The sequence below is a fragment of the Cynocephalus volans genome, chromosome 5 (assembly GCF_027409185.1).
Source record: "Cynocephalus volans isolate mCynVol1 chromosome 5, mCynVol1.pri, whole genome shotgun sequence".
Classification (NCBI taxonomy): Eukaryota; Metazoa; Chordata; class Mammalia; order Dermoptera; family Cynocephalidae; genus Cynocephalus; species Cynocephalus volans.
In genome coordinates, this window is record NC_084464.1 from 43,235,229 (window position 1) to 43,254,246 (window position 19,018).

The 19,018-nt window shown below is 51.6% G+C and overlaps 2 protein-coding genes across 4 annotated transcripts; both read right to left on the reverse strand.

The window, feature by feature from the left end:
• Positions 1–1,959: 1,959 nt before the first annotated feature.
• On the reverse strand, positions 1,960–3,548 carry PSORS1C2 (psoriasis susceptibility 1 candidate 2). Its single transcript, XM_063098497.1, has 2 exons — positions 3,494–3,548; positions 1,960–2,712 (listed from the first exon to the last, which is right to left on the reverse strand). The coding sequence occupies exons 1-2, from the start codon at positions 3,546–3,548 to the stop codon at positions 2,366–2,368; spliced, it is 402 nt and encodes a 133-aa protein (XP_062954567.1). The 3' UTR covers positions 1,960–2,365.
• Positions 3,549–5,613: 2,065 nt separating this feature from the next.
• On the reverse strand, positions 5,614–18,362 carry CCHCR1 (coiled-coil alpha-helical rod protein 1). 3 transcript variants are annotated; one of them, XM_063096330.1, is made up of 18 exons: positions 18,330–18,362; positions 17,186–17,252; positions 16,906–17,107; positions 14,733–15,036; positions 12,274–12,437; positions 12,035–12,170; positions 11,741–11,851; positions 11,379–11,528; positions 10,738–10,848; positions 10,525–10,631; positions 8,559–8,671; positions 8,354–8,399; positions 8,054–8,196; positions 7,759–7,947; positions 7,569–7,670; positions 6,432–6,583; positions 6,147–6,276; positions 5,614–5,898 (listed from the first exon to the last, which is right to left on the reverse strand). In XM_063096330.1, exons 2-18 carry the CDS (start codon positions 17,199–17,201, stop codon positions 5,786–5,788), a joined length of 2,289 nt encoding a protein of 762 aa, XP_062952400.1. In that variant the 5' UTR covers positions 17,202–17,252; positions 18,330–18,362; the 3' UTR covers positions 5,614–5,785. The 3 variants fall into 3 exon arrangements, with proteins under 3 accessions (XP_062952400.1, XP_062952399.1, XP_062952401.1); XM_063096329.1 differs by having other exon boundaries at positions 6,147–6,318; XM_063096331.1 differs by lacking the exon at positions 18,330–18,362 and having other exon boundaries at positions 6,147–6,318; positions 16,906–17,056; positions 17,172–17,248.
• Positions 18,363–19,018: the final 656 nt, after the last annotated feature.

The window sequence follows — 19,018 nt, forward strand, 5'->3', positions numbered from 1 at the left end:
AGGCTCACCGGGAGAACACTGGGACACAGCAAAGACAGCGGACCTGCCCCCCCAGTCAGCACAGGACCATTCAGAGGAGACTGGTCGGGAATGCAGAATTGCATGGGGTGCAGTTTGATGAAAAGATTCAGGCCCAGATCAGAGTTTCTACACAACCCTGGTGCACCTGGTCTCTGGAGAGCTGGAGTACATATAAGGTCAACCATTGAACCCTGAGCTGCACAAAAAGCCTTCCCTAGGGAAACAGCAGCAATTTACCTGAACCACGCAGTTCAAGTACTGGTTTCCATAGGAAGTTCCCCCATTTTAGAAGTAAGCAAAAGCAAAGACATGGAAACGGGGACTGGATGACATGCCCACATCCAGGCACAAAGCCAGTGCCTCGGGGCCCCGCCTGAGGCCAAGGGCTGGAGCTGGAGACCAGACCCAGACCCCCCTGCAACCAGGCACACCACCAGCACCAAGGAACATGCCAAAAACATCACCTCCATGTACGTGGCCCACCACAGCCACCACAGTAACCACAGCTGCCACGGAAGTGGCTAGTCATCACAACCACCACGCAGATGGTCTGCCAGCCACTGGAATGTATTGACACAAGGAAAGTCACCAGCAGAGACCAAAGAAAAGAAGAGGATGTCTCTCTCCACAAAGCTCATTCCTGAGTGACAGATGAAGCATTATCATACATCTGTATGATAACACTGGGGGACCTGAACACACCTTTCAGTGTTGGACAGATCATCTAGGCAACAAATCAACAGAGTAACCATTACTCTTTCAGAGGGAAAGAAGAAATCTAGGGTTATCAGTGGTGGGAGTGGGGAGGGAGGTGGGATAGGGAGAGATTGGACAAGGGGCATAAATAATAAGTACAATTTGAGGGCCGGCCTGTGGCTCATTTGGGAGAGTGTGGTGCTGATAACAACAAGGCCATGGGTTCAGATCCCTATGTAGGGATGGCCGGTTAGCTCACTTGGGAGAGCGTGGTGCTGACAACACCAAGTCAAGGAGTTAAGATCCCCTTACCAGTCATCTTAAAAAAAAAGAATAAGTACAATTTGTAACAATATACATACTAGTAATATTGATTTGATCAACATATGTCAACATTGAATCCCAAAAATATGTATAATCAATTATGATTCAATTAAAAAAAAAACCCACAAATCTACCAACTAATAAAATAATTATAATTCTTGCAAGACACAATTGATCAAAACTACAAATATTAGGGCCGGCTCGTGGCTCACTTGGGAGAGTGTGGTGCTGATAACACCAAGGCCACGGGTTCAGATCCCATATAGGGATGGCCAGTTAGCTCACTTGGGAGAGCATGGTGCTGACAACACCAAGTCAAGGGTTAAGATCCCCTTACTGGTCATCTTTAAAAAAAAAAACTACAAATATTAACAATGAAGTAAACTTTTACTGAAAAATGCATCTCTTAAGGAGATGGAAATGGCTGGTTTGTTTCCTATTGACCTTTGTTTGGCAGCTCCAGGAAGAGCACACTGGTCAGGTTCCGGGTGGGCAAGAGATTCATCTTAGCAGCACATGTACATCCGGAAACTGATTCCCTTAAAACTAGCCCTGCCCATATATCCCTGGGAAAGTTTGCATGTATTGCCAGGAGTATGCAAACCATTAAAGAGAGACTTAACTTGTTTTCTCATTCAAGACGGGGGTCCTAGAAAGCAAGAAATGTGGGTCTGAATATCCTTGTGACTCTAGTGGTTACATTTCAAACATTCCTCTGCTGAAGACCACATCCTTAAGCATTGCATGTGGGACAAATAGAAACTCAAATTGCTTCCAGATCTGTTAAGTTAGGACTGTGAGGAGGGTATCTGAATATTCAAAACTTAATCATTGGTTTGAAAAAAAAAAAAGCAGACTAGATTCAAAATTAAGCAAACGTAGTTTTTATTTTTCCATTTCATGGAAGCGCCATCACTGTCTACTGATAGTTGCCGGGCGTAAGCCACCAGGTGGCAGCAGGGAGCACAGTGCCACCAGCCCTGCCCCAGCTTGGGAGACTTGGGGGAAGAAGTGGGAGGCAGGTGGGGAGAGAGGCCTGGACTTGAGGTAGGAGTGTATGTTGGGCTCTCACAGAAAAAATGGGGGAAACATGGGAGTTAAATACAGATCTCAAGAGGGGACAGAAAATACTGAAAATGACACCTTCCTGCTTTAGAATAAAATTATAAAATTGAGCAAATGAGGAAGGGACTTAAAGAGTTAGTCTAAATTGGGGAGAATTTAAGGGGAATCAGAAGAGTGGAGACGGGCTTGGGTGCACTCTGCCTGGAGGCCCGAGATGCCTGGGAGCAGGAGTGACTCTGGGGGATCCCCCTTATTGGTACTATTCCTGGGGTGGGCCAAGGTCTGGCTCCTCCTGAGGTCCGTGGTCCACCTCAGGGGCAGGTGGCCAGGGGTTTTCTGGGGGCTGGGGTCCTGCTGGCCAGGGGTCATCAGGCCGGGGGGGTTGAGGGGGATCAGTTCTAGGGGGCTCTGGGGGCCAGACTCCAGTTTCAGGCAGGTCTCTCCACGGACGATTGGGACCTGGAGGTGGAGGGTCCTCAAAGAGAGGAGGTGCCCCTGGCCAGGGGTCACCAGGGACTGGGGGGCCCTGAGGCAATGTTGGGGAGCTCTCCTCCTCTCGGGTCTCTGTGAGTGGGGGAGAGGGGTAGTCCCCGCTGCCTGAGATGCCTGTAGAGGAGGATGGAGAAAGGTCAGAGGTGGTGAGGGCCACACCTGTCCCCACCACACCCACCCCAGCTTCAGATCCAAAAGGCAGGGCCTCTCTGGGATGGCCACAGCCTGAGCTAATCCCACAAACAAACCTCAAAAGGAACTCTCAGAGAGCTCTCCACATATTAACAAAATACTGAGGTGATCATAAGATGAGGGGACCATACTGATCCAAACCATTAACTTGACCAACTTTAGACTGATCAGAGGGCTGGCCGGTTAGCTCAGTTTGTTACAATGTGGAGTTAACACCAAGTTCAGGGTTCAATCCCTGTACTGACCAGCCACCAAAGATAAATAAATGAAATAAACTGACTGGAACTCCCCCAAAATAAGCTCCACGTAACTCTGCTGGGACTCCCCCCCGCCCACTGGCACGGCCCCCAGGCTGGTGTGCACCCCAAAGAGGTCTACGCCTTGGCACCATGTAACACCCAGACCCCCCTCTACAATGACCCCACCCTTCTCAACACAGACCTCCACACCAATGAATATTTGCCCCCCAAACCTGAATTCTGACCTAAATCATCACATGGAGCTACATCTGAACCAGCAAAACATTTGAGCCAAAAGGCACCTTCCTGTGTCACCTATATCCCTTTAACTCTTCCCCTTGAGCAAATTTCCAGAATCTCCCCCATCCCTGTGTCCAATTCACCCCCTTCCTTCTTATCGGTCACCCCTGCCTTATCGTGACCATCCCCTCAAACTGCACCCCTGGCCTCTACTCGCAGCTCACCTCCAGCATACAGGCAAAGGACCAGGATCCCCAGTAGCTTCCAGTTGAGCATCATGGCTGTCTACTGGCCCCCACAGTCGGGGTGGGCTGAGTCTGGGTGTCTGGGAACCCCAAGTAGCTTTATAGGGGAGGAGGGAGAGGAGGAAGCCAATCTCTGCGGAGGGGCCAGCCCAGTGACACAAAAGACCCATCAGAACTCAACTGGTCAAACCCGTTTAGAAGGCCATGGCTAATGTGTAACCTCTGACGGTGGCGTCCCTTGGCCCAGGACCCAGCCACCCAGCCACCCTGGCTCTCCCTATCAATGACCCAGACCCTGGGTCACCCCACCCTTGTTTTCATGCCCTCTCCATCCACACCCTGAAGCAATCAATACCCACTTGTCATCTCCATAATCACAGCGGTCCCTCACAGCTATTGGAAGCCAAAGAATGGGAGCAAACCACGCGTGGGGAAGCCACCATAATTAAAGGGGCTGGGAGACAGGATGCCCAGGCTGGGGGGAGGGGTGCCTTTGAAACTTGGGATGTGGCCAGGACAATGTCAGCCTGTACCCCAGCTTCCCACCCACTCCCATGCCCCACTAGCCCCTCTCAGGGCCCAGGCATGCTGCCCTCCAGCGCGTGCCTTCTTCAGCACGCAGGGGACCTCCCAGGAAGTGACATTTGAGGAATTCCATCCAGAAGCCACCTGGGGTGACTGCAGAAGAGGAAGAAGATACGAGGACATCCTGATTCCCTCTCCCCACACAGACCTGGTTGCACTGGTCTCCACCCAGCGGCTCAGGAAGCAGCAGCCTTGCTCCTGAAACCCCAGCCTCCTCCTCCTCCCTTGGTAATCTCCCTCTCTGCCCGTGTGCCCTCCCCCGATCCTTTCGGTCTCGGTTTCCTTGTGTGTGTCTCTCAGATGCCCCCAGAACTTGCTCCTCCAGGTCCTCTCTGCATGGAGGTCTATAGGCCTCTCAGACATAATATGTCCCAAACAGAACTCGATTCCTCCCCAACTTGTTCCCTGCCTGGTCTGCTCCCCCGCAGTAAGGGACACCAGTGTCCCCTCTATGGCTTACGTAGAAACCTTCATTCCTCTCCTCCCCCACCCCACCCCACCCACCTGCAAGCCTCTTTCACACTACACCAAACCTCCCTGGTCCTGAACCTCCATCTCTCTCCATGCCCCCCTCTTCTAGTTGGTCTCTAGCTCCCACTGTTCATCCCTCCCCTCCCCAAGCCCATCCTCCACAACCAGCCAAAGGATCTCTTAAAAATGTACATCAAACCATGTCACTTCTTCCCTGCTTAAAAAGTACACTAAGGGCTTTCAGTAGAAACTTACTTCTTACAGAGTTAGGACAGAATCCAAACTCTGCCATGTCTCCGCAGGAACGCCCCCCTCCCAGGTGGCCTCACAGCTCCCTCCCTTCACTCGGGCCTCAACACAAGGTCCCCTCCTCAGAGGCTTCTCTTGTCCCCTCATCTAATGCCACCCCTCCCCACCTCACATTTTACCCTCTCTTCCCAGCACTTACTGTTTGGAATGATCTTGTCTGTCTGTTTAGGACCCAGCCTACCATCTGTCCCTCCCACTAGAATGCAAGTGTGCACAGGGGCCTTGCCCGTTGGGCTCACCACTGCAGCCTCCATGCTAGGACAGTGCCTGGCTCGCAGACACCTGTTGAATGAGTGAATGTTCTACCTTCCCCTCACCTGGCATTTATCATCTTCCAGAAGTTTTAAAAGTTGAGAATAGGGGCCGGCCCGTGGCTCACTTGGGAGAGTGTGGTGTTGGTAACACCAAGGCCATGGGTCTGGATCCCATATAGGGATGGCTGGTTAGCTCACGTGGAGAGCATGGTGCTGACAACACCAAGTCAAGGGTTAAGATCCCCTTACCGGTCATCTTTTAAAATAAATAAATAAATATAAAAATAAAAATAAAAGTTGAGAATAAAGAAAAATGGGATGTGCTCAAAAAACTTCCAAAGCAGTCTAAGAAAGAGGTTTGGAAAAGGTACAACCTAAAGAAAGAAGCTGTGTGTGGGACCACTTGTCACACCTCCAGGAAGAGATGACTGCAGGGAGAATTCCCTTACATTCCCAGAGATGACATTTCCAAACAATGGCTCCTACAGTAGTCATCTTTATTCAGTGCAGGAGAATTTGGACTTCCTGGTAGCTGGTGTCCTGGGGCCAGGCCACTGGATGGGGAAGAGGGCCAGGCTGGTCCCTGCCCCCACTTCTCCACAATCCTCTGGGCCCGAGACTGGCTTCTCCCGAGCCCCAGCTGCTTAGCTGCTCAGTGGCGGACTGGAGCAGGAGAGTTCTGGTTGTCTCCTTGACAAATAGCTTCCTCTTTGGAAATGGCCTCACTCAGGCCCTGCAGGTCATCGAGCAGGACAGAGAGGGACCCTGGGAAAAAAGACACCCAGGGATAGGCGCTTGACAAGAGAAGACTCTTGCGGCTATTGTGCAGAGGGAACAGGGCCGGCACAGGAATGAGGATTAGCAGGGAGAAGGTTCTGTGTTCCGAGGTAGGTGTGGATAAAAGAGGCTGAGGGCTTCCAAGGATCACAGAGAACAACGTTCATGCAGGCAAGAATGTCTGCAGTAGAGGTTTCTCAAGTGGCCCCATTTGTCCTGTCATGCTTAGCCATTACCTTTAATGGACTCCCTGGTGGACACTGCTGTTGCTGGAGGCACAGGTGCTGAAGACCCTGGAGGCCGGGGGCTGGACTCGACACATTTCTCCTTATCCGGGAGGGAAGGGAGAACTGCCAACAGTCGCTGCTGCTTGTAATGGGAGAGGAGACCCTCCTGCTGCAAGGTGGCCTGGGAAGGAGAGGGTTAAACGCCACCTAGCCCGGGCAGAACCTCCCTCTCCTCTTTCCATGCCTCTGCCCACTCACTAGCCCCAAATGGGCCCTGGTCTCTGCCGTCCATACCAGCATGAGGTTCTTGTCCCTCTCCAGTTCCTGCACACGCCAGGTCAGCCGCTGCCCCTCCTCTTTCCGGGCCTCATCCTGCAGGCGCCTGAGTTCCTGGTTCCGCTCCTTTTCCCGTGTGGCTTTGCGCTGGACCTGGCGCAAGGACACCACTACAGAGAAGCCAGGACACAGAGGTAGTAGGCGTGGATCAGCCCAGGGGCAGCCAGGCACCATGAAAACAAGACTGGAATGATGGGCAGGGACGCTGGGCCACCAGATCTAACTCAGGTAGTAGTCCTGCTCTGTGACCTCAGTGTGCTTCTGTACAGTGGGAGGGGTGGGCTGATGCTCTAGGATCCTGTGAACCCAAAGCACTGTTCCCATCCCCAAACCATCCCAGACATCCCGAGGGGAGACCTGAATATGAACTGGATATTAGATTTTGTGCAATTAAAAAAAAGATTTTGGGGGCCTGCCCGTGGCTCACTCGGGAGAGTGTGGTGCTGATAACACCAAGGCCATGGGTTCGGATCCCATATAGGGATGGCCGGTTCACTCATTGGCTGAGCGCAGTGCTGACAACACCAAGCCAAGGTTTAAGATCCCCTTATCGGTCATCCTTTTAAAAAAAAAAAAAAAAAAGATTTTGTGCAATTAGCGCTCATTTTCTTAAAGTGTGATAATGGTATTGCAGTTACACAGGAGAATGTCCTATTTATGGGAGATGCAGCTGAACAATCATGTTTGCAACTTACTTTAAATAAAACTCAAAAAAATGTATATGTACACGTGTGTGTGCATGTAAATATGTGAGTATTCATTACACAATTCTTTTAAGTCATCTAGGTGTTTGAAATTTTTGCTGGTGGGTAATTGCTGGAGTTAGACACACAGATGGTGGTGGCCTTTGTGGAAGGACAGCAACTAGGAGGGGCACAGGGACCTCCAGAGCTGGTCAAGGTCTGATTCTTGATCTGGTGCTGGCTACATGGGCGTGTCCACCACGTGAGAATTCGTCTATGTCATTCCTCAATAACTTCATTACTTACGTACTTCAATAAAAAACTTCAAAAAAAGTTTGGGGGAAGATAATAACTTCACGTCTCAACACTTCCTTCTTCCTGCAAGGCCCATGTCCACCCTGGCAAATCTCACCAGCCTTGGCATGCTCCCTCCGAGCATCATTCAGTCGCCTCTCCGAGTCTAACAGCTGTTCCCGCAGCCGAGTTTCTACTTCGGCCACTTTCTCTTGCAGAGCTGCGGTGAAGGTGATCATTGGGAGTGTCAGGTGGAGCCTTGGTTTGGGGTCTCAGTGCAACCCCCACCCATCTCCCTTCCCCCACACCTTGCCCATAGATCTTCTGCTGCTGGTTCAGCTCCCGTCGGAGACTGGCAGCCTCCTCAGTGCTCTCCTGCTGGCTCTGGCGAGCCGCTTCCAGCTGCAGTCCCACACTAGCCAGGGACTCCTGCGTGCGCTGCAGCTCCTGCTCCAGCTGCTGGGCCACCTTGCTCAGCTGCTGCCGCTCTGCCTCCCCTGGCCAGAGGTGGCACTCACTCAGGCCTTTCATTCCATGGCCCAGATCCCAGGTCTTCCCTCCTCCTCTCCATCCCCACAGCACCCACTCCAGGACGAGATGTACCTTGTTCCCGGGCCCGGCCCACCTCCTGCTGGATGAGGTGGGCACTCAGCTGCAGTTCTGCATCCAGGTGGTTCCGTTCTTCCCGCAGCTGCTGCAACTCCAGGCTCATGTCTGGGACTGGCGGAGTTGGGGGCAGGGGGCAGCTGGAACAGGGCAGAGAAACAGAGTCAGGAGAAATCACCTAGCTGTCTGTCCCTAAGCCCCCACCCTTGGTCCTCACTGTTGTGGTTCCTAGCAGCTAACACTCTAGAGCCCTACCCCTACACCACCCCCATTCACCTCAAAGTGCCCAAACATCACCTCTCCTGGCGCAGCTGAGCAAGGGCCAGTTTTCGAGCCATCAGGCCTAGGAGGGAAAAGGCAGAGAGCAACAGAGGGAAGAGTTTGCAGGGGAGAGGAGGAGGGAGGAGGGTGGATGTGGGATCAGAGAGAGCTGGGCCAGGAAGAAGAGGGTTAGAGCAGGTGGGAGCAGAGGCGGGATGAGGCTTGCAGTTGTCCTACCCACCCCGAATGGTGTGGACCTTGCGGACGGCATAGCTGAGTCGGTTGCTGAGGCTGGGAAGCTGGGCTGCAGCCTGTTCCACCTTAGCCACAGTGGTCTGGAGCCAGATCTGAGAGCTGGAGAAGGCACAGGTCACTGACCCTCCACCCTCACCTCATCCCCAGGGCTGGCCATGCCTGAACAGACAGCTCCCCCTACCCTGTACTGTTACACAAGTGGGGAGAGCATAGCTTCCATCAGCTTCTAACGGGCCCTTGCCACAAGAAAGCATTAAATGACTACATATCTTCTCAAGCAACCTGCAGAGCTTATTTCTCACAACTCATGTTTTGATCACTATTCTGCATCAGAGATCAAAGTCATCCTCTCCAATGAGCCTAGGAGTACAGATTCTCTAACACCCAGTGAAGGTCAGGTCCATGTGCTTTGTCAGCTGGCTATGTCAGAAGCAGAACCAACATGGCTCAGAAAACTGAGAAGCCTAAACAGGACCCCAGGGAGGAGACCAAGGGAGTACCTAGGGGCAGCGCTGAAATGTCCTCAGGAGAATCCCAGTCTGCACCAACAGAAAAACACATGATGACAAAGGCTGACAGCTGTGTCCCTAGCAGCACAGCAAAGATGAGATCATTTTTACCTGAAATTGAGTAGGTGCTTCCAACACCCACTGTGGCTCTTATTAAAGCCATTTTCTGATAAAGTCTCCAAGTCATCTAGGGACTAAAAAACCTAGCAATAATCCAAGTTCTTATTGCCTTAAGCCTGGAGGACTTTTTGGCAACAAATCGTTAAGAGCAAGCACCATCTCTGTGATCTCCGGGTACCGAAGCAAAACCCTGTCCACTGTGCATCTTTCTGTTCTCCTGCAGGTAGGAAGCAGAGGCAATGGATTGAATCTGGGTAATGGTTCATCATAACTAGTCCAATTCTATGCAGGTTTGAAATTTTCCATGTCTTTTTTAAAGCTGAATGAGTCTCCAAGGCACAAATCCAGAAAGGAATGATGGGCAAGGACCCATCCTGCATCATAATTTCACTAAACCAAAAAGTGTTATCTAATCCATGAAGAACTGCCTGATAACAGTAAACATTTAGGGCCGGCCCATGGCTCACTCAGGAGAGTGTGGTACTGATGACACCAAGGCCACAGGTTCGGATCCCATATAGGAATGGCCAGTTAGCTCACTGGGTGAGCGTGGTGCTGACAACACCAAGCCAAGGGTTAAGATCCCCTTACCAGTTATCTTTTAAAAAAAAACAAAACAAAACAGTAAATGTTTACAGGGCACCAACTGCAGGCCAGCCACTGTGCTAAGAGCTCTACACAGACCACCTACCTCAGGCACCTCAATGTCCAAGGCTGAGAAGAGGTTAATACCAGCACACAGAAACTTGTTTTTCCTTAGGGGGTCTTTTCAAAAGGTTATATAACAATTGTCAACAATGAAACAACCAGGAAGTTGGAACAAGAGACACAGGCTTGCAATTGGTTTAGAAGGAAACTAGCATATATTTTAGATGGGATATCTAGTATGCATGTAGGTATATAGCTTTAAATAAACAGATTACATTTTTTTTTCCAACTAAAGACTAAAGAGGGTATGCCTGTAAAATTTTAATGAAAGAGAGAGATAGAAAGAAAGAAAGAGAGATCAAGTATCCACACCCTCATCACTGAACAAATCTGAAGATGGAGATCCTCCCATGTGCTCTATTTAGCTCAAGCTGTTACTAGACTGAACAGTAGGAGAAAGCATCGCCTCACCTGCAGCAAGTGATTATGGTGTGAATGTACAGGGAGCTGCCCCAGGAAAAAACAAACACAGAAACTTTCATAGGGCTAAACACCTGCAACTCTGTATCCTCCATTGCCAGCTTTCCAACCCCTCTTGCCTGAGGCTAACTCCAAGCTGCCCAGGAAGCTGGAGAAGCAGAAATACTATTGCAGCCAGCCCTCCACCCTAGACACCTGCTGACAGCATTGGCCACAAGCTTCAGCTGCTCCTCTGCCAAGACTGTCTGCTGCTGCCGCCTGCGCTTGGCCTCCTGGGCATGGCTCAGTTCCACCTGCAGGGCCTGGGGAGGATGCAGGAAAAGGAAGTGTCCCTCCCTGGAGCCACTGCAGACGCTGGCCAGGGGCTTTCTTGCCCTCCCTCAGCCTCTACCTGTCTCAGACACTGACCTTAGCGCCCATCCGCTCCACCTCCACCTCTGCGGCTTTGTCTTGCAGGGAACGCTGCAGGATGGCCTGCTCCTGACTCTGGGCTGTCACTTGTTCCTGGAGCTCAGCCACCTAGGGGAGGAGATGGAGCTGTAGAGGGGCACTGGGAACCAAGGAACAGGTGCAGACATCTGAAAGAATGCCATGCAGGGAGACAAGAAGCTTCTGTTCCTAAGAATGGAGTCCATCCAGTTTTCCTTCCAGAAGCATGTTCCATGTGCCCACAACCTCGAGGAACTGTCCCCCCATTCATCCACAAGAATCCACCATCTCTGACCATGCCCCCCAGCCTCAGATGTTGTCACCTCCTCAGAGAGGCTGTCCCTGACTATCCTACTGAAGACAGACACACCCCACAGTTTCTCTCAGTCACATTATCTTTTAAGTTTTTCTTTATAGCACATATAATTAATTGATATTATCTAGCTTTCTTTTTTTTCTGGGTCTCTGCTCCACAATGTAAGCTCCAGGGGAGCGGGACTTGTCTGTCCAGGGCTGTGCCCAGCATGAGGTAACCACTCAACAAGTATTGTTAAATAAATGCCACCCTTATGTTAGGAGCAAAGAGCTGAAGGGATATAGGGAGAAGAGGGTCCAGTGACCTGTCCTTTCAGCTGCTTAACGCAGTCTCTGTGCTCCAGCTCCTGAGCCTTGAGCTGCACCAGAAGGGCGTACACCTTCTCCCGCCAGCGGCTCAGCAGAGACTGGCACTTCTTGGCAAACTCGGGCTCCATGGAGTGTGAAGGCTGAACCTGAGGGTGGGAGAAAGTATGGGCTCCTGGGGAAGTGGAGAAAGGAGGTGGTATCTTCATTTTTTCTGCCCCGCTTGAGCAACAGGGGCCACAGCAAGAAGAGGAGTTCGCAGAGAGAAAGATCCCGAGCAGGTCCTGGCAGCACACCAACGCTCCCCGGACACAGGGAGGGAGGCTGGGGCTAGCGGGGGGTGGGCTGGGCAGGGCCCTACCTTCCTGGTCAGCTCCTCTTCCTGCAGGGTGAGGATGTGCATGAGGCTCTGCACGCGCACTTGCAGCAGTTCGGCGGTGTTGTGCAGGCCATCCCGGTCCTCCTGCAGGCGCTGCAGGGGAGGGAGAGCAGCCCCTTGGTAGGGCCTCCTTGTCAGCCTCCAGGTGACAGCCAGTCTCTCCTGGGGACTGCTCTCGGTGGCCACCAGGGGCCACCCTACCCCCCAACCAGATCTATATGCCCCTACATCCCACCCCGACTCCCACACACAGACACCTTGCACTGTCTCTCTCACCTGCACAGTTTCCAGAAGCTCCTGTCGCTCCAGTTCCCAGGCCTGGCTCTGTTCCTCGGGAGGGACTTGTTCCCCCACGTACTTTCTCAGATTCTCAGCCAGCGTCACCTGAGCCTCCAAGTCTTCTTGGGTCTTGCTAGGGTTGGTGTGGGAATAGGGCAGCCATCCGTGGGGCACCCTGGAGACCCAGCACACCACAGCTGCTGGGCCCCTTGGGATGCCCGCCCCTGCCCACTCACCTCAGCTGCTTCTGCAGCAGCTCGGCCTCCCTCTGCGCCACAGCCAGCTCCTTAGCTTCCCCTGCCCTCTTGGTTTCCAGACAATTCAGAGACTGCTCTAAGCCCTCGGCCTTTTTGGTCAAACTAGAAAGAGCCTCCTGGTGAGCCTGTGTCAAGGAGGCCAGCTGTGGAGAGAAAAGAGGGCTCAGCAGGGCCCCAGCTCACTCCCAACTTAGGGCCATCCAAACCTGCCCCCTGCTTTGACCTTGTCCCTTCTCCCCCACTTTCTGTGACCTTGAAGAATGACCCAAAAAATTATCCAATTGCACATGGCATCTTGATCGCCTGGTCACCCCCGCAACCCATCAGCAGTTCTTGTCAGGTCTCCCCCCAAAACATATCTCTCCCTGTCTCCTCTGCCAAACTCAGGTAAGCCACCCTCATCTCTCTTTTTTTTTTTCAGGTCCAGGGACCTGAACACTTGACCTTAGTGTTGTAATACTATGCTCTAAACTGAGCTAACCTGCCAGCCTCGTCTCTTGCCTGTAAAACAGCAACTCCTAACTAGTCTAAAAGCCTTCATATGGCTCACCATGGCATTGAAAACAAAACCCGACTGCTTCCCACGCCCGCACAGCCCGCCATGATCTCTGCTTCTCTGCACTCGTCTCCTGTGGCTCCCCCTGCTCCCCTTGCCCCAGCCACACTGAGTCTACCTGGAACCAGAAAGTGGCTCCTCCATGCTCTGCAGATCTCAGGTGACATCCCCTCCTCAGGAAGGCCTCACCTGACCCTCTAATCCCTCCCACTCTGTCCTGTCACCTGCTTGCATTCTTCCGAGCACTTACTAGCATCTGACATGATCTTACTCACGTATGTGCTTGCTGTCACACCCCCTTGGAAAGGAAACTCTAGGAAGGGTGGACTTGTCTCTTTTGCTCACTGGAAATAGTGGTAGGGATGTCAGAGCCACTAAGAGTCATGGGATGGACTGAGGAGGAAGGGAAAAGCAGCTACCCTGCTTCCTGGTCTGTCCCCCTCTAGCCCTGTCTCCATACGACAGTGAACTGATTATCTTGGATATAAATCACAAAACTGGTCTTTTTAGACATAAAATACAAATCTGATCTGTCATTTCCCTAATTAAAACCTTTCCACGAGGGCCAGCCCGTGGCTCACTTGGGAGAGTGTGGTGCTGATAACACCAAGGCCACGGGTTCAGATCCCTATATAGGGATGGCCGGTTAGCTCACTTGGGAGAACATGGTGCTGACAACACCAAGTCAAGAGTTAAGATTCCCCTTACTGGTCATCTTTTAAAAAAACAAAAACAAAAACAAAAAAACCTTTTCACAGTTGCTCATTGCTCTTGAGGGAAAGTATGAAGCTCTGAACTGGCCCCTCACGCTCTGGAGCCTCTGCCCGGCCCAGGCCACCACGCGCTGCTCGCAGGAGCGTCCACTGCTCCCATCGCCACCCCACATGCCTCACCAGCCATCTCCCGCACAGCACAAAAGTCACCTGCCTAATACTAAACTTCTTTCAGGAATCTAAAGGTCATTTATATTGTTCTTTGAATTAACTCCTTTGTCCATTTTCTGATTGAATGGCTGGGCTTCCCCTTACCAATTTCTAGGCACACGTTATACGTTAGGGATGTTAGACTTTTCCTGTGGTATGAGCTGTAAATATTTTCCTCTAGTTTATTATTTGTCCTTTAACTTATTTTTGTCACTCCTAATGTTAATATTATAATATTATCATTCTTTTTTTTATGGTTTCTGGATTTTGACTCACAGGTGGAAAGGCCTTCCCCATTCCAAGATTATAAAGGAGTTCACCCATATTTCCTTCCAGTACCTTTATGGTTTCATTTCCTGACATGTTGATTAGTTAGGATGGCCTTCCTTAACCCTCAGACTAAGTTAGGATTCCCCTGTCCTTCTCCTTCAAAGCATTCCTCCCAACTGCAATTGATTAATTATGATTAAATTAAATGCTGAGTGTGAATGGCCCCCACTAGGCTGTCAGCTCCATCCATGAGGGCAGGGACTAGAGCTGATTTGGTTATTGAGTCTCAGGGACAGCAAAAAGTAAGCACTGAGTTTGCTGATGGAATAATCTCCCTTTCGCAGTCCACTGTAGGACCCCACACCCACCTTCCCCACTGCCCCCCACAATGCTCCCAGATGAATTGAGTACCTGGAATAAAATAAGGACGCAAACTACTTCCTACTAGAAGGGGAAGGAGAGCTTCAAGTGCTGGGAGGTCACCTGAGTCCTGTAGAAAAGGTGCAATCTGAATATTCCAACACCCAAGTTCTCCTTCTTTCCAGGCGACCTGTGTTTTTCTCTTTCTCCAAAGATCTCATCGCTCCACTGCTCATGGGGGTCTTTTCTGAGATACCTGAGCTCTGCTGGGAGGCTACTGCCCAGTTCACCCCATTATGAATCTGAACCCTTTCCGCCTCCACACTCACCTGCTCTTGGTGCAGCCTCTGAACCTCCTCCAGCTCTCGCTGGCTCCCCTCTTCCAGGTTCTTCCGGATGACCTCGGCCCCAGCCAAGGCGGCACGCAGGCCCTCGGTCTCAGCTCGGCCAGCCTTCTCTGCCTGTGCCAGAGCCTCCAGCTCCATGGCCTGGGACTCCAGCCTCATCTTCTGCTGCAGTGAGGTCTCCCGCAGGACTCGGACCTCTTCCTCAAGCCGCCGCAGCTCCTGCAGCTGCCGAGAGATCAGCTCAGCCTGCTGGCTCAGGGCTTGTGACCCCACCAGCTCCAGAGACCTTCAAAGACAGGTTGGTGCAGGTGAGACATGTCTCTGGCCCTGGAAGGCAGGCTGTAGTAGATTGCATGATGTCCCCCAAAACTCACAGAAGTTTGAATTGTGTCCCCCAAGTTTTATGTATTAGAAACTTGGCCCCCACTGACTGTTAAGAGGGTGGGAAATCCTATTACGGTAATTCAAAGGGGGGGGGCTTGAAGAGGTGATTAGATTATAGGACCACGCCAGTAGTGAATTAATTAAAAATGGTGGTCATGGGTGTGGTTTGGAGGGCATTAAAAGGAGAGCAAAAAGAGGCTCTCCTTTGTCCTCTTGCTCTCTCTCTGCTTCCACCATCTTGCAATCTGAGACCCCTGGGTCACTGTCGTCACCACCAGATGGATTTTGGACTTCCCAGCCTCAGAAACTGTAAGCAATAAATTTCATTTTCTTTATAAATCATCCAGTTTCAAGTATTTTGTTATAAGCAACAGAAATGGACTAAGACAGTAGCCAAAGGCACAAATGGAAACAGAAGGAAAGAGCACCCCTCAGCTCCTGTGTGAGGAGGTGGGGGAGAGGGAGATGAAGTTGTGGCATGGGGAATCTCTGCATTTACATCATCATCATCATGCCTGGGCCCTCAGGACTTAAAGGCTAGCTGAGAGTATGGAAGATTATCTCTCTAGAGAGCTATATGCCGGCAGATGTATTTAACATCAAATGTGCACACCATTAGGTCACACGTTCTAAGTGGAGAGGTTGAAGAACACATAGAGACTTCTGAATTCTGATTAAACGGCAAGGACAAGTTTGAGGGAGGCACCAGTGTAGAAAGGTCATGAGCTCCGAGTATCAATATGGTGAGGCCAGGAACTAGTTAAAGTCATTTACTGAGTGTTAGGTATACTGTATGAGGAGTCTGAGAGGACAGTACATCAATAAATAACACAGTCCCAACCTTTGGAGAATATAGTCTACTGCTGTAAAGTTTAAACCAGCTTGTAACACAGCTTCTGAGACAGCTCCCTTACTCAGATCCAGAAACATAGGATTTTTTTTTAAGAGGCAGGGATCCGTAGGTTAGTGAAATTAAGTGACTTGCCAAAGGTCCCCTAGCCAGCCGCCAAACTAGAAGTACAGAGTCTGTCTCCTGACCTCTCATCTAGTATTCCCCCTTCTTCACCATGCTCCTTCCTCTGTGATGTAATCTCTCCCTGGAGCAAAATGGCAGAATGACATCCCAGTATATTTGGGAAAAGACACATGAAATAAGAAGAATGAGACATTTTACAGATAACACATTCACAGACAGCAGGGCCAGCTCCAATGGCATGTCTTCTGTAAAGGCTTTCTTCAACTACTCCATCAGAATGAGGTCATGCTACAGTCCCAGGTCTACACTTCTAGACTGTGCTTCTTCCTCTTGCCATACAGTATGCTTTATGATCAGCTGTTCGTCAATCTAACTGCTCCCTTGGGATTTTAAATTCCTTATTAATTTAAAAGTGAAGTCAGGATCTCTCTTATTCACTTTTGTTATCCCCATCTCTAGAGTCTAGCACACTGCATTGTAGGCACCAATAATTGTCTATGTAAAAATGAACAAGTTATGGGCCAGCCCGTGGCTCACTTGGGAGAGTGTGGTGCTGATAACACCAAGGCCATGGGTTCGGATCCTATATAGGGATGGCCGGTTGGCTCACTGACTGAGCGGGGTGCTGACAACACCAAGCCAAGGGTTGAGATCCCCTTACCGGTCATCCTTCTTAAAAAAAAAAAAAAAAAACAAGTTATGGAACCAAGGGCTAGAAGAGGATAAGGAATCTATTCCAGCGAAGAAGGGTCACTAGCAAGAGAGTGTGAGAAAACGGCAAAGATGGATCCCTACCTGCCTCTCCGCCCCGGCTCCTGCTTATCACCAGAAATATCCCGTTCCCACGTGGTCACTTGAGGTCTCTGGGTGTCTAACTGCCTCTCTGAGACATCTTGATGGACCAGGGGAATGTCTGAGACCCAGGCGGGAGCCATTCTTGGCAGAGCTGAAAGGGGCCGAGGTTGGAAGTGGGAGGGGGGAATCAGCCTAGTGGAACCTGAGGAATAACAAGAACAAAGATGGTCATTTTCTTAGGAAGAGGTAATCATCAGTCCCCTTACCTGGTGCCACTGACCTGGAGTTGGAAACATCTCCACATTACTTAAAGGCTCTAGATTCTGTCTCCAGCCATCTATGTTTCCCTGCACAATAGGAGAAACAAGGACACTCCAATTCAATTTTCAGGCCACCTTCTATAGAGAAAGCCCCTACAATAACAAAGTCATAATAATTACAGCCAGGTCCACCCAACTCTCGGCTCCCCTTTTACTATTTCCTGAAAGAAGTACAAGATACCCCAAGATCACTTGCTTGTCCTAACCTGGTTCCTGATAGAACCCAGGCAATAACTATGAGGTGGAGAGAATTTACTGAGAGACAGGCCAAGAGGGAGCTCTTAGGCCTTACTCCATACTTTTAGGATTTTGGGCAGTGCCTTTACCCTCATCCTTGAGTTTCTACAGTCCCTGCTGCTCCTGGCTGAAGGTGAGAAAGGAGGTGCACAGTGCAGGGACCCAGAACCCAATCTCCAGAGTTCTTGCCATGGCTCAGCAAGGCCTGGGGGGAGCCCATCCAGACACCACCAAACCATGACTCCTGGGTCCTTCCGTGTTAAAGCTCTGGCCCAAAGCCTGGCCCCAGATGAATGTGGCCACATGTAGGGCTGGACACTTCCCCAGGATCCCCGGAAAACCAAGCAGCCTAGATCCCGTGTCAGAAAAACCAGCTCCCTCACATCTCATCCAAATCTCTCGCAACTTTCCTCTCAGTTTCTCTCTACGGTCCCCTCAGCTTCCATTCCTGTTGCCCACCTCCTCTCTCTAGAGTGCTAACGCATAGGGGGCTCTACAAGATCTTCTTTCCACCCTACCACTCGAATCCTCTATTTTTCACCCGAATCTGAGATTCCTACGCCCGTCCCTTCCTACATCGTAATTTGCTTTTTTCTGAAGGAATTATTCTGGTCCCTCACTCTCACCCTCATCTCTCAACTCAACAGCCTGCTCTCGCCTCCCCGCACCCTGGCCGGCTCCCGCTCCTCCCCGCTGCTCTCCCCCAGGTACCCCTTAGTCTTCACCCTGCTGGGCCCTGAGCTCTAAAGCTGTTCTTTTTTCTCGGCCCCTGTACCTTCTTCCGCTATGGTGGACCCCCTGAACCCACCCCAGCACCCCCCTCAGCCCCTTCCCGCCCCCAACCGACCCTTCCCGAACGCCCCTTACCCAGCACGAGACCCCCTCGGCCCTTTGGCCACACCCCCCGCACCTCCTCCCCGGCCCCGCCTCCGCCCCGACTGCGCCTGCGCCAGGCGGGCTGGTTGGCGGGTCGCTCTTTCGCCCCGGAAGGAGGAGGGGAAAAGTGCACGCAGGCGCCGTGGCGTCCAAAGCTGGGCCCAATTAATGCGACGGGGTGTCTCGGCGCCCTGGTGGCTCCTCCCCACTCAGGGAACCCGGGAAACTTGTGAACTAATCAGAAAAAGCGAAAGGCGGGAGATCGGGGACCCTCCCAGCGCGCAGCCCAATGGAGCGGGGGAGGGCAAATGAGCTGGGCAATCAGGGACGGCAAGGGGCGGGCTCGCTCGGTGCGAAGTTCGGACCCGGGAATTTCGAAGGTGGGGTCGGCGCAGCCCGCGCGCCGAGGCCGCGCCCCTCCTGGCCCCGGCTTCCTGGCTGTCAAACAGTCGCGGGAGCGCCGGCTCCGGCCGAGGAGTGTGAGGGGTCCCCGGGCCGCCGCACAGGCTGGCACTGCCTGGAGAGGAGGCTATTCCGAGACTGCACCGCACAGGTAGATCCGAAACTGGGGTGGGGCAGGGAGGGAAAAGGTCGGGTTATGCCTTGCATGATCGCGGGGAGCTCCTTCCTCTGTTTTCATCCCACCCGGCGAAGCCAGGAAGCAGGAGTCTAGATCCACT

Excerpts from the sequence above, each read along its gene's own strand:
- PSORS1C2 (XM_063098497.1), bottom strand. The coding sequence starts at position 3,548 with ATGATGCTCAACTGGAAGCTACTGGGGATCCTGGTCCTTTGCCTGTAT. Across the intron at positions 2,713-3,493 it reads CCTTTGCCTGTATGCTGGAG|GCATCTCAGGCAGCGGGGAC; the intron begins GTGAGCTGCGAG and ends CCTCCTCTACAG.
- CCHCR1 (XM_063096329.1), bottom strand. Across the intron at positions 8,197-8,353 it reads GCTCAGCTGCGCCAGGAGAG|CTGCCCCCTGCCCCCAACTC; the intron begins GTGATGTTTGGG and ends GCCCTGTTCCAG. Across the intron at positions 6,319-6,431 it reads GGGACAAGAACCTCATGCTG|GCCACCTTGCAGCAGGAGGG; the intron begins GTATGGACGGCA and ends TCTCCTTCCCAG.